Here is a 12,809-nt window from a genome sequence, read left to right on the forward strand (position 1 = left end):
AGCTCTCACAAAACCAGACCACAAGTGCCTCTCTCTTGAGGAGATGGGAGTTACACTTGGGTGTAACTTCATTTCCTTCACCTTATGATTTAAAACAGTATCAAGAAGAAATTTCACAATGAGGCTTGCTTCTGTGAGCTTTAAACAGAAGCTCAGCAGATTAGCAATAAAAAATTTCCAATCACACACAGCATCTCAGTCCACACTCAAAATTGTGCTATTTTATTCCAGTTAATACTTTATATTTTAAATACAACTACATCAAGTTCCAGGAAGGAAGCAGCTCTATTTTAAGGAATATAGCTCTATTTAAGTACTTTATTAAGCCAAATGAAAGTTGCAGTGTAACAAAATTAGATTAAAAATAACTGACTTGGTGCTACTCATCTAACTGGTCATAATTATGAGCAACTGTATCACCCCCTCCTTAAAATGTGGCTGGCCATAAGCAATGCAGAGCATGTTTCCATACCTATCTAGGAATAAGGCTCAGAAGTAGATAAAGCCATTTATTTTTCTCCTGGGAGGAGGCAGTAATGAAAAAGAAAGAACAAACCCCACAGTACTATGCTGACACAACAGACTTGTCTCCTGGATTGGACTTTAAAGGGGGGGAATGGGATATTGTATTTAGCTATTATGCAGTACAATCTGAACAACTCTATCTCCAATGAGATCTTAGCCACAAGCATGAAAACTGAAAGGGAAAATTGTAATTTCTCTCTAAACAAATCACTATTTGGGGTGGGTATTCTGCACAGCAAACCTGCAATATTCATTTGTAATAATTAATGTAGGATTGACATCAGCTGCCTAAAAAGAAATTCCAGGCTGGAGCACAGCTTGAACAATTCCCAACTCTCCTTTGACAGCAGGCAGGGAAGGGCTCACTGGCAACAGGCTGTTTTAGCAGTCTGAAAGCCCTGGAAGAGCCCCCCTCCAGTGTTTTCACCATGCTGCAGCATCCCACTCATCCCACACATCCTGCATCCACCCCACACTGTACAGCTCCTTCAGCACCACCTGATCCCTGGTTTTTGGGGCACAATAAAAGCTGTCAGATGATATTTTACCATCTAAGCCAGAAGGAAGGAGTTGTTCCCTGAAATTCCTTGGAGAGATGTCCTGCTGAATGCAGGCCTGAGCACCTGCGGCACATCAGCATCTCTCCACCTCGTGTTTGGAAACAGAACTGAGAGAAATGCTCTTTTTGTACCAGCAAAGCAGCTCCACCCCAGCACACCTGAGCATCCCTTCCATGCAGGGGGAGATGTTTCCTCTTGCTGCAAGTCACCTCCTTGCCACCTCTGTATGTTTAAGAATTCCTGAAGAGTCTTCAGGATTACAGAAAGCCAAATGAAGGCAAAGGAATCCAGCACTGCTGTGAATTTTGTTTGATTTCTCTGCATTAGTCCATTATCAAAATGTCTCAATTGCAATGGCACATTTGAAGGAATTTATAGAGACAAGAGAAAGGCAGGTTGCAAAATTTACAGAGCACCTGCACAATTTATTGTGATTCAAGCCAGCAGCAGCAGAGTCAGTGACGCTGGATCATTTCCAACACCAGATCTTTTGTCAGATTTTAATCTCCACAATGTATTTCCATTCAGGAAAATCCACTGAGCCAGGTATAGCCCATTATTCTTCTGCAGCCCTGCTGTTTAAAGATCTGCTTAGTTAGGCTCAGTTAGCAAAACACTGAACTGAGAGTAAGCTGAGACAGAGAGATGTTCAATAAGCCCCATTGTGCAGCAGTCCTGCAGCACCACAGGAGAAGAGAATTTGGATTCTCTGAACTGTAACTCTAAACACCAGTGTGTACTTTTACACTGATCACAGTGCCTCTGTTTGAGAGGCTGCAGGGGAACCTGCACCTACAAAAAAAGGGCCAAGGAAAGGATGGTCTGCCTGTGGCAGATGCTTTTCAGAATCCCCAAAATGTCTTCCTGCCATCAAAAATTCACTTGACAAACAAGAAATCCTACATAAGAAATCCTACATATTGACAAATAAGAAATCATGCAAAACAAATACATACGCTTTCCTAATATTTATCCACTGTAGATATGTAACAACTAAGGCTCTCTTGTGTACAGCTGTTATCATCTCTTAGGCAACAAATAGGAGAAAATTCCTAAGGAAAAAAAAAAAAAAAGGAAAAATCCTAACCTCCAACACTGTCTGATAAAAGTATCTTTACAGTTTTAAGAGTCTTCTCTAGCACTGGCTTCACTACCACCTGAGGGATTTATTTTATTAAAAGCCAAAACCTCCCAGGAGTATCCAATAACCATAAAGCATGAATTAAAAATCTCAGAAAATGGGTCAAGAAGCCATTGTGAAAGGGAATCATTATCGAGCGACATCTTTCATTTTTGGTCAATGACATTCTGGGTCTTTCTGAGCCTCATCAAAGATCCAGCACTATCAAACACTACTATCAGTGGCCTGCAAATGAAAGACAGAATCCAACTAATAGAATTTGCAACTGACACACAGAAAGAACAGTGCAGAGGAAGAACCAGAAACTGTACACATATATTTGAATTCCTGCAAGTAGCTTCCTCTACTGAAACACACCCCTGTGCTGGCTACAGAGCACATGTCCACAGAACTTTACTGCAGCTTGGAGCTGGGATGGAATCCCATGAGGAGATGGGAAGGACAGAGGATGAGGTAGTGGGAGGCCATGCTGGGAAAGCAGCTTGCCATTGTCTGGGCAAGACCCAGCTCTTCCTCCACAGCCCTCTCCTCTCACCTCACTGCTTGGTGGAAAGCTGACCAGAATAAACCTGCAGAAATATTTCAATTTAATTATCTGTGAAAATGTTCATTGCATCAATACCACTGATAGTTCAGCCCTACAAGCAGCTGCTCAGGAGGACAGAGAGCAGTGTGGGACTGGGAATAAACACTCTCTGGTACAGAGAGAAGGGAGGCAATAACAGACCACCTTACTGCCAAATGTAACTCTGCTGTCAGAGGCAGGCTGCAGCAGAAGGGCTGGTGCAAGCCCTGGGATGCACAAGGACAGGGGAAAGGAAGCTGACCAGGGAAGGTCAGCCCTGGATTGTCACTGAGACCCATGCTGTAATACTGCATGTTGTCCTGAGAGAGGCAGCTGGGGAAAAAACTGAAGAGGATGTAGAGCAGAGCCCCCAAAATGTTCATGCAGAGTGTAAATGCCCCACAGTGAGAGATGCAAGAGCTCAGAATCCTCAGCACAAGGAAGCTGCTCCAAAGACAAGGCAAGAGGATTGGGACAGAATCTGGCAGCTCCTGCCCACAGGGGAGGGAGGGACAGAGGTGGGGACAGCTTCCCTAGACAGCCTGAAAGCAGGATCCCTTCTTGTGCTGGAAAGGAAAGGGTTCAGACAAGGATTGCATCTGTGGAAAGAGCCAACTGCCATAAGAGTGACCACCCAAATTCCCTTCCTCCTCTGGCAGCAGCTCCAGGGAAAGATGGGCTTCAAAAGCTGCCAGGGACTCTCTCATGCAAGGCTCCACCCAGGCAGAATTAGAGATTCAAGGAAAAACTGCGACTGGAAGGGCTCCAGGGGGCACACGAACCAAACTCCTGCTCAGGCAGGGCAGGTTCAAAGCCAGAGCGTGCTGCTCCTGAAGGCCTGCAAGGATGGAGATGCCAGGGTCTCCCTGGACAGGACTGCTTCCCTTGTGCTGAGCCAGAATGGCAAATTACACCCATTTGTCAAATGCAATGTCCTGTCACTGTGTGCCCCAGAGTTTGGCTCTCTGCTTTCTATGAGCTTTTTTGAGGTGGCTGGAGACTGCAATTAGATCCCTCCTGAGCTTTCTCCTCCTCAGGCTAAATGCCCCAATTCTCCCATCCTTCACCATGCAGTCAGACCCTCCCTTTCCCATCAACCTTCCACTCCACTTGCTTTAGCCTGTGGATATCCCTGGTCCCTGTGGGTTCAGGAGGATTCAGGGACAGACACATTTCACTGGCACCTGTATGTGCACAGCCAGCCTTGGGCACTGCAGAGCATAGGTTATCCACCAACTCCCAGCCTGCCCTCGTGCTGTCCAGAGATTCAGTCCCCATCCTGCAGAGATGATGGAGTTTATCTGCTGGAACCCAGGAAATTGTTGTTTATTGTTTCTTATCTATAAAATTCTTTCTCTGACCCACTGAGGTCTGTCTAGCAGGTCAGGTTGAGGCACACCGTCCATCCTTGGGGCAGTGTTATCTTTTATACTAAAAACTACATCTGCACTATTTACAGTAACTTCCCAATATCTATCACCTGTGTTAGACAGTGAGTTTCTACTCTAAACCAATCTAAAAGTGCCATCATCACAGCAGAAGATGGAGGCAAGGAAGAAGGAAAAAGGACAAGGCATGCCCAAATTTCTCTGGCTGCCCTGGAAGACTCAAGACCCTGCCAAGGGGCTCAGAGACCTTGGCACAGAGCCCAAGGCCCCTGTGCCTTTGATTTAGCCCTTGGAAAAACAATTACCAACTTTTCTATGAAGAATTACAAGTCAAGAAAGTTTAAGTAGAATAATAGTTAGTTTGTCACAGCATGAAAAATAGATTTTGGAGGTTTTTAGAATGGAGGCTCAGGGTCCCAAGATGGAGGAATTTGAGTGTGCCCTGTTTTTCCTTCTTCCTAACCTCCATATTCTGGGTGATGCTGGCATTTTTAGATTGGTTTAGAGTAGAAACTCACTGTCAAACATAGGTGATAGGTATTGGGAAGTTACTGTAAATAGTGTACACGTAGTTTTTAGTATAAAAGATAACACTGCCCCAAGGATGGGCAGTGTGCCTCAACCCGACCTGCCAGACAGGCCTCGGCAGGACAGGAGAAAGAATTTTATAGCTAAGAAACAATAAACAACCTTGAGACCGAGAATAGAAGAGCTCTGACTCCTTCTTCAGCTGCCAGGCTGGGAAAAGAGACTTTCTGACACATCTCGGGGTCACTGTGACCAGCAGAGATTCCGAGATTTATCCTCCTCAGGATTCTGCATTTGCCTTTGCACTTGCTGAACCTCAGCAAGCTCCTCTCAGCCCAGCACTGACCCTCTGGTTTCTGCCCCCTGGAAAACAGGGTGCATCCTCTGCTGGTGTCTTGGCCCGAAGATGTTAAACACAGCCCCACTATCAACCCCCAAAAATGTTCAGCTCCCTGCCAGTTGGACTTCAACCCATGGATGACCATGTACAGCACTTCTCCCAGGCCTCCCAAGTCCTTCACCTGCTTTGCAGCTCACCCACCCACTCTAAACCTCCTCAGTTCAGCTTTGATGAGAAGCTGAGAGCTCAGAAATCCTTATGGCAAGGTCTGCCAGTGTGCAATCACAAATTCCTTCAATGAAATGGCTGATAATTCCCCTGAATAGAGAGCTAAACACAGCAAGGCAGGCAGGAAAATGGAAATACAATGAAGCTTTCCACAAGAACGTCCTTCAGCTCTGGATTAAGAGGATTATACCACTTAGAATAGCATTTTTATAACCCCTTGAGTCCAAGTTTTCTGCAGATAAACTGAGAATTGAAATTCCCCACAGTAAAGCTGCTCAATTCTTGCACAAACTACACAGCAGCCCACTTATATATGCTGCTCTCCCTGTCTGTGCAAAGTAGGTTCAGAACAACTTGAAATTCTGAAAGCAAGACCACACAGCAAAACAACTGCATTTCATGGTGACAATGCCATATGAATAATTTTATTATATGTAATAACATATATATGTATTATAATAGACCAAATAATTTATAATATATATAATATAAATTTATTATATTATATATTATAATATGTTTTATTATAATATGTTTCACTATTACACAGTGAAACATATTTAACAAAACCTTATCTCAGATCATATCCACATCCTGTTTAATTGTTTAAGAGCATCAGAACAACATGATAAAAATACTGCTATGCTTTCCAGTGAAAAATACAGCTAGAAGGGATGAACACAGATAATTCAGATGGCTACAGATGATGGTGGATAACAGCAGATAATTCTGACTGTGCCTAAGTTCATGGCACTGGCTGTGTCAGAAGGTCAAACAGGGCTGGAAGCACAAGGAACCTGCACAGCTCTCACCTGGCCTGGTTTGGTTTTGGCATAAACCCTTTGTTACCTCGCTCCATGACACGTGGCTCTCTGTGCAGGGGAGACTCCTGTGCACTCCAGCCCCTTGCACAGCCCAAAGGAACTGCAATGAGTTACCTGCAATGCCAGAAACCTTCCAACAACACCATCTCAGCCACAGAATGAAAGTCTTTACAGAACTTTGTTTTTTATTCTCTGCAACCTGAGTGTGTAATAGAAAAGCTTTTCAAAATAATTGAAACTGCATTTTGCAAACCCAGCAGATGAATCCCAGATTGCAACATAGCTGTGCTATTAATATGAACTCTTAGAATAAACAAAACCTGCACAAATTCTTCCTGCAGAACATCCCTTTGTGTACAGACCACACCTTTGTGCAAGCTGGTGAAGTGACTGTGAGAGAGTCAATACAATTTGCCCAACTTATCCTGACTGTCAGCTTGTCCCACAGTTAAATGTGGCAGCAGAGAACCAAAAGAAACTTTCTAAGCCATCAGGTCCTGTCCTTTCATAGTGCAGACCCCCATGCATTGTCTACTCCTATCACAATCCTGAGGACAGCTTCATTTTACACCTCTGCAGGTTGTTTGCACCATTATTTGCTTAGTTAATATCCTTCAAAAACCAGTTAAAAAAGCAGTTAGGTGTTTCCTATGTAAACCCAACAAAAACCATATTTCTTAATTTCTTTACTAGTACATAATGCACTGAAACATGGAATCCCAGAATAATTTGGGTCAAAGAACCTTAAAAACCATCTTGTTCCAGCCCTTTGCCGTGGGCAGCGACACCTTCCACTAGACCAGGCTGGTCAAAGTCCCATGTTAATACACAGATATGTTAATACACTTTGATTCCAGGAAAATAAAAAAGTTGATCAGAACAAACCCTTACAGTGAAGTCAATTAGTCAGATCCTCTAAATAAAAGTAATAATGATACTTTTCCTCCCACGGTTGTTCTCTGTTTACTAGGAGATAAGTAGGTAGTTCACAGAGAAATGTTTTTCATCTTATTTTCAGAGTGGCAGAAATTATCTGGAGATGTGATGTGGTGCTTTCACACCAGTTCCTCTCTCTCCTGGTCACTCACAGCTGATGCAGAGATACAGAACACAGTTCCTGTTACTCATGCTCTGCAGCTGCCCAGACCTGCAGAGCCAGCCCTGAGCCCATCCTGGCAGCGCTTCCCAAAGGGTTAAATCACAAGGTAAGCCACCATGAAAGGTCGTCTCACCACAGGGATTTTAATTCAGCAACTGCAAGTGCTAGCTCTAGAACACCCAGCAGTTCAGGGCAGGAATCCCCCAGGAAAAACCCTCTGCTGCTGAAAGAAACTCCCAGAGCTGCCAGTACCAGGCTCGGGTTAATCCTATTGCAACACCAGGTCCCGTCTCAAGGAGATCCTACTCTGGCCCTCCAGGCAAAAAACACAGGCTGCCACAGCCATCAGCTCAGGCAGGGCAAGGAAAAGGCTGTGGCTGGACAGTGAATTAAGGGACACCACATATTTAAAAATATCCAGCAAGGAAAAGTGTGTGACTCCTGATATGCTTGTTAACCAAAGCCCAGCCCTGATGGTGACCACATCATCTTAGGGATTGGTTTTGTCCATACTGAATTTCTAGATTTATTATCTATTTGATGTCATGGACCTTGAAAATTCTGGCCTAAAGAAGGTCAGAGGCAGGAAACAGCATCATAATAAAAGGGACTGGGCAGAATTCTGGTTTTCATTCATACTACACAAGATGCAGGAAATGACTTCATACATCTTAGATCTCCTGAGCATGGAGAGGCAGAAAAACCCCAGCAGGAAACAAGCACAGAGATGCTTTACCCAAGATACAATAAAGCAAATTTTCCTTTTCTGAGAATACCTTCCTTTGTCCCAGCAGAGGAACTGACTGGGTACAAACAGACACCCAGCCCCAAATCTGCACACATGAGCACTTCTTTGGGCTGCTGAATTTGTATTTAGCCTGAAATGCTAACTGTACCTGCTTGCACACTAACACCTATGCATACATTTTTATTTTAAAACACTCCCTCTGACTGCTTCTAGGCATCCTGGCTCCCACATGGGCTCAGCTGTAGGATCTGAGGCCAAAAATGAACTCTTGCACCCAATTTCAGAGCCTGCAGCTCCCTCCAAGCACTGAGATCTCCATGACAGAGGGAGATGACCACACTCTACATGTCACTTACAGAAATGATATGCTATTTACAAAGAAATATCATATTTCATTCAACTAAAAGGTTTTTACATATATTTATGCTGATTTTGAATTGTATAAAAGTGAAACATCACCATTCTCAAGGAAGGGACTGATTCTCTCAGATTTAGTGATGAGAGTACCTGCACCCCAGAACCAGCATCTACCCCGAGCTCTTGACTTACATTCTAAGAGTCTGCTGCTAGATTGGCTTAATTATTATTCAATTATTCCAATTATGTAAAAAATATTATTTTAACTATGACCCTACTGAGCAAATCATCTTCTTCTAAATTTAGAAGTTAGAACTTCTTCTTACAACTTCTAAAGAGATTATTAAAATCTCTTCTGAAACAGATTATTTTCATTTTGTTGATGCATGACAGCAAATTTCTTAAAAAGAGAAACTGAAGAACAAAGAAAGGCACTAAATAGTAAAGTTTTCAACAGAAGGACTTAACCTTGATCATTACTGGCAAAAGAGGAGCACCTACCACAGCTTTGGGTTTGCTGCCTGCCACCAGGCTGGCCAGCAAGTCCTCATCGCGCAGCTGCCCAAACACGTGGGCATCGTAAGCCACCACCATGGAGACCTCTTCCATCATCTTGGCTGCCCTCAGCAGGTCCCAGCCCAAGGCTCAGCTCCTGTCAGTTGTTCACACCCAGCTGGAGACGCTCCTGGGGAAGGAGTGTCACCAGAGAGAAAACGTGACCCAGCAGATCGAGTTTGCCTCCCAAGGGCACCTTCGGTATCACGGGAGGCACACAGGGCACACCTGCTCCCACTCCCAGCACCTGGCTTGCAAAAGGCTTCTGCTGAAGTCTGGAGGAAGGCAGGAACCTCTTTCAGTTCCAGAATTAGGCCAAAGATGAAGCAGCAGGAGACAGAACAGATTAGTATTAAACAAGGCAAGATCTGTCAGACAGCACTGAAATCACGGCTGTGCTTCTCCAGTTTGGTAGCAACTGTTCATTCTTTATGTCCAGTTTTCTCCCATGAAAGATGATATTCCTGTCAGCAGAGTCTTTCCTTTGCTGCTTCTTCCCTTCCAACGAATTGCTGCTTCTGGATTATTTGTAAATTCACAGAGATTGGTATAATGCTGATTTCTTTCAAGCACTCCTTGAAATTTTCTGCCAGTTTGTAAATCTCTCCTTTAAAATCTGTTAAAACACACACTTCTGCTTTTCTGCAGATCTCAACTGCATTCTGTACTCTGTAGATACTTTGATTTTAGCAGGAAGATGATGGCATTAAGTCACAACCCTCCAAAAAAGTGTCCTTCAGTTTCCACATGTCATAACGGGTAAAACAGCCCTGAAAAACTCAACAAGGCTGTAAAACTCTTTCGTGAATAAACTGGCATCTCGACAAGTGAAATGAAAACAATTTATGCAATTAAAACTTCCCACAGAATAAGCTTTTTAACTCACATCTGGCACTGGTCTTGTTTTAGGTAAGAGGTAATTTTATCTCTTGTCTGTGAATCCTAAATAGCGGAGCAGCCTCCCAGATTGCTCCTGATTTCTCAATAATTTATCATAACTTCTTTTATCTATCTGACACAGAGCAAAAAAAGCACAAGGAAACAATAAAAAAAATAAAAAGAATCAGTACTCTGAAAACTACAAATGAAAATCTGGAAAACAATACAGGATTTGAAGAAACAAACAAAATGTCCCAGAAGTAACTCCTCTCAAGACAATCAGGCAAGGTAAAACTCCATCCACTACATTTTCATCTTCTCTGGAAGCCTTTTCTTCCTGGTGAAAAATCATACCTGCTCAAGAAAGAGAAATCATTCTGGCTGTCCATTTGTCTCCAAAAAGAGTCCGTGCTGAATGCAAAAAATCTGATAGAAATGTCCAGTGCAGGTTGGTGTGGCATATAGTTACATTCCTGCTTCCCAGAATGAATAGTCAGACCCACCTCGCTTTTTTCTCCTCTCTTCCTGGAGTATGGTTATCAAAGATTGCAGCTATCTAAATAGCACCAGGTGCTATTTGCATTTGAATAGGAAACTTGAGCAACAGCTCTAGCGGGCAGGATTAAAACCCTAACATCTCTTCTACTTATATAGTGGGGAGAAATTACATGTTATTGCTAGGAAACAGAGAGTTCTAATAGGCTTATGGCAAACAAAAAATGCAGCACTTGAGGTTAAACTCTTGAGACTAAAGCAGATTCTGATCATGCTTAACCCTTGCAGGATGAAGAAAGATATTTTTCCCTTAAAACGCACCTATAGTTCATTATTTCCTTGTTTTTCTTCAAAGGCAATTTCCCCCAAAGAATTAATTAACTCCTGCAGTAGAAAGCCTTCATATTCCAGCCCGGCTGACAAGAAGGTGGCTCTCCGTGTCACCTGTAGAAAATCCCTACCTGCTGTTCCAAACACAGCTCAGCTTTTCTGAAGCCTTTAAACGCTGCTTCCTCCTCACCTCCATTGCCTGGGGGCGTTTGGGATCTTCCTGAAGAGCGAGTTCTGATCGTGGGGCTGCTGGTGCCCCTCCCTGCTGTGCTGCTGGAGCTGGGTCCCTTCCCAATCCCTCCCACCCAGGGGCTGGCACCTGCCCAGGTAGGCAGGGGAGGGAGCAGGTGCTGTAACAGCAAACATGCCCGTGTTAATGAAAGACCAATGTAATGCTGCAATAAGGGCACGAGGTGGAGGATGCAAATTGTCAAACGTATTCCACGGCTCTGCCAGCCGAACCCCTCCCCTGATTTAGCCAACAGGCATTTCCATTTAGAAGGAATTATTTACCTTTTTTTCCTCTTTAGACAGAGAGGTTACAGTTATTTAACAGAACTACATCTGCATATTATTGTATAATCAATTCAGTAATTCTCATACCTATTCATAACAAAGGGATTACAATTTTGGCATGTTCTAACTAGCAATTGCAAGAACTAACAACTGATTTGTGACGTTGGCTGATGCATCTCTTTAAATAGAACGTTTTTCAGTTGTTTCAAGCCAATGAAGCCGAGCTGCCTGCAAATCCTGTGATCCTCCCTGATAACAGCCTATGCTGTACCCTGAATCAGCACACAAAATTCTAACTATCAAGCCAGGTAAATGAAATATTTTGAATTAAACTGACCAAAGCAAACGCATCCAACCAGACACAAGTGCATCTTGCTCACACCTGAGTAGCTGGAAGGGAGAGGGCAAGCACAGGTACCCACCACCACATCCCCAGGCCACACTACACACTCCTCCCAGCCCCTCCATCCAGAGCCTTCCCCTCTGCTGGGCTTTTTGGGTGCTGAAGTGATGAATAATCTACCAAAAGACAATAAAACCCACGCAGAAGATTCATATTTCCTTACAGCAAAGAGCGAATCTCTGCCTAACACCACATCTACCTTCCTCAAGGACCAGGAACGCAGCCCCCTCCATGACACAGCTGTGAAATCCTACCTCTAAAGCAGGAATTTTTGGAGAAGCCGTGCAACCAAGCAGTCAGGAGACAGAGGAGAGCCAGCAGAAGGACAGGTGAGCTGCAGAAAACTGTGAACTTGTTAAGGTAAGGAGCTCTAATTGTAGTTGTTGGGATTTATATGCCGGTGGTTAACAGAGGTGAACGGAAAATTCCTGAATTGAGCAAACCAGCTCTCCCAGCAAAGCAAAATCCTGCTCACTCCCAAGATAAATTCATTCTCACTCCACCCCCAGGAATGTCTTGCTGCTATCTGACAGGGATAGGATCTTCTGACAGACGGGGAAGTGAGGTATGTGCAGCTCCTTGGTAAGCCTCCCTTCCTGCCACAGCTCCAGGAACACAAAGGCCCTTTCTGTGATTTGCCTCTCATGCATTAATGAATCCGGGAAGATCACAGCCGTCTTCAGAGAAGGAAACATAAAACCCCTTTCAGAGCACTTGGAATGGCATTTGGCAGTCTTCAAGATAAGTTCACATGTCTTTTCCCCCCAGTGGGAATGATAATGATAGTATCAGCTCTTCTTGTAATTCTGAATGCACAGGAAGGGCTTTTTCAAACCCATCCAGCTAGTGAAAACCACCTGGTTACAAGTCAGACTCTGTGGATCACACACACGGTTCTATTCTCTTCTCTCCCACAAAGGGCTTGCCAACCATCAGAGAGCAGCAGAAACTGGAGCTCTGTTCCAGTTTTAGACATGCTTCTGGATTCCACGTGATGCTGGAATGCAGAGTCACCATGGCTCTCAGGAATGACCTGCACCATTCCAGAAATGCAGTTTCCAGGCTCGCTCTGATCGGTGACTGCTTCCCCAAGATTTATTTTTATTATTTAAAATGTCAAATTAGCATGGCCTATTTTTTTTTTCCCCAAAAGAAGTGGGTGTATGCACCTGTGTTTCTCCTAAAATAATTCTCCAAATGTGTGGAAAAATCTGGGCGTGATGTGCTTTAGCACATACAGTTAGAGGGGCAAATCCTCCCTATTAGCTAGCACAACTGCAAATGCATTTCTGCAGTTTAAAGCCAGCAAAGCCATCCCACTGGAGAGG

General features: G+C 43.9%; 1 protein-coding gene across 9 annotated transcripts in view; it reads right to left on the reverse strand.

Annotated features, from left to right (window-relative positions):
* RABGAP1L (RAB GTPase activating protein 1 like) overlaps positions 1 to 12,809 on the reverse strand; it is a 229,957-nt gene that overhangs the window by 22,942 nt on the left and 194,206 nt on the right. Inside the window, exon 1 of one of the 9 annotated variants that reach the window (XM_058808741.1) lies at positions 11,736 to 11,950. The exons of 7 other annotated variants lie outside the window; for them this stretch is intronic. Coding sequence is in view for 1 of the 2 variants with exons in the window: in XM_058808740.1 (XP_058664723.1) it covers positions 8,805 to 8,915 (111 nt within the window). In the remaining variant the exon portion in view is untranslated. Of the gene's footprint in view, positions 1 to 8,804; positions 9,756 to 11,735; positions 11,951 to 12,809 lie in introns of those variants that run through there. One more of the 9 variants, XM_058808740.1, reaches the window with a different exon arrangement.

Source organism: Ammospiza caudacuta, chromosome 7 (assembly GCF_027887145.1).
Source record: "Ammospiza caudacuta isolate bAmmCau1 chromosome 7, bAmmCau1.pri, whole genome shotgun sequence".
NCBI classification, from domain to species: domain Eukaryota; kingdom Metazoa; phylum Chordata; class Aves; order Passeriformes; family Passerellidae; genus Ammospiza; species Ammospiza caudacuta.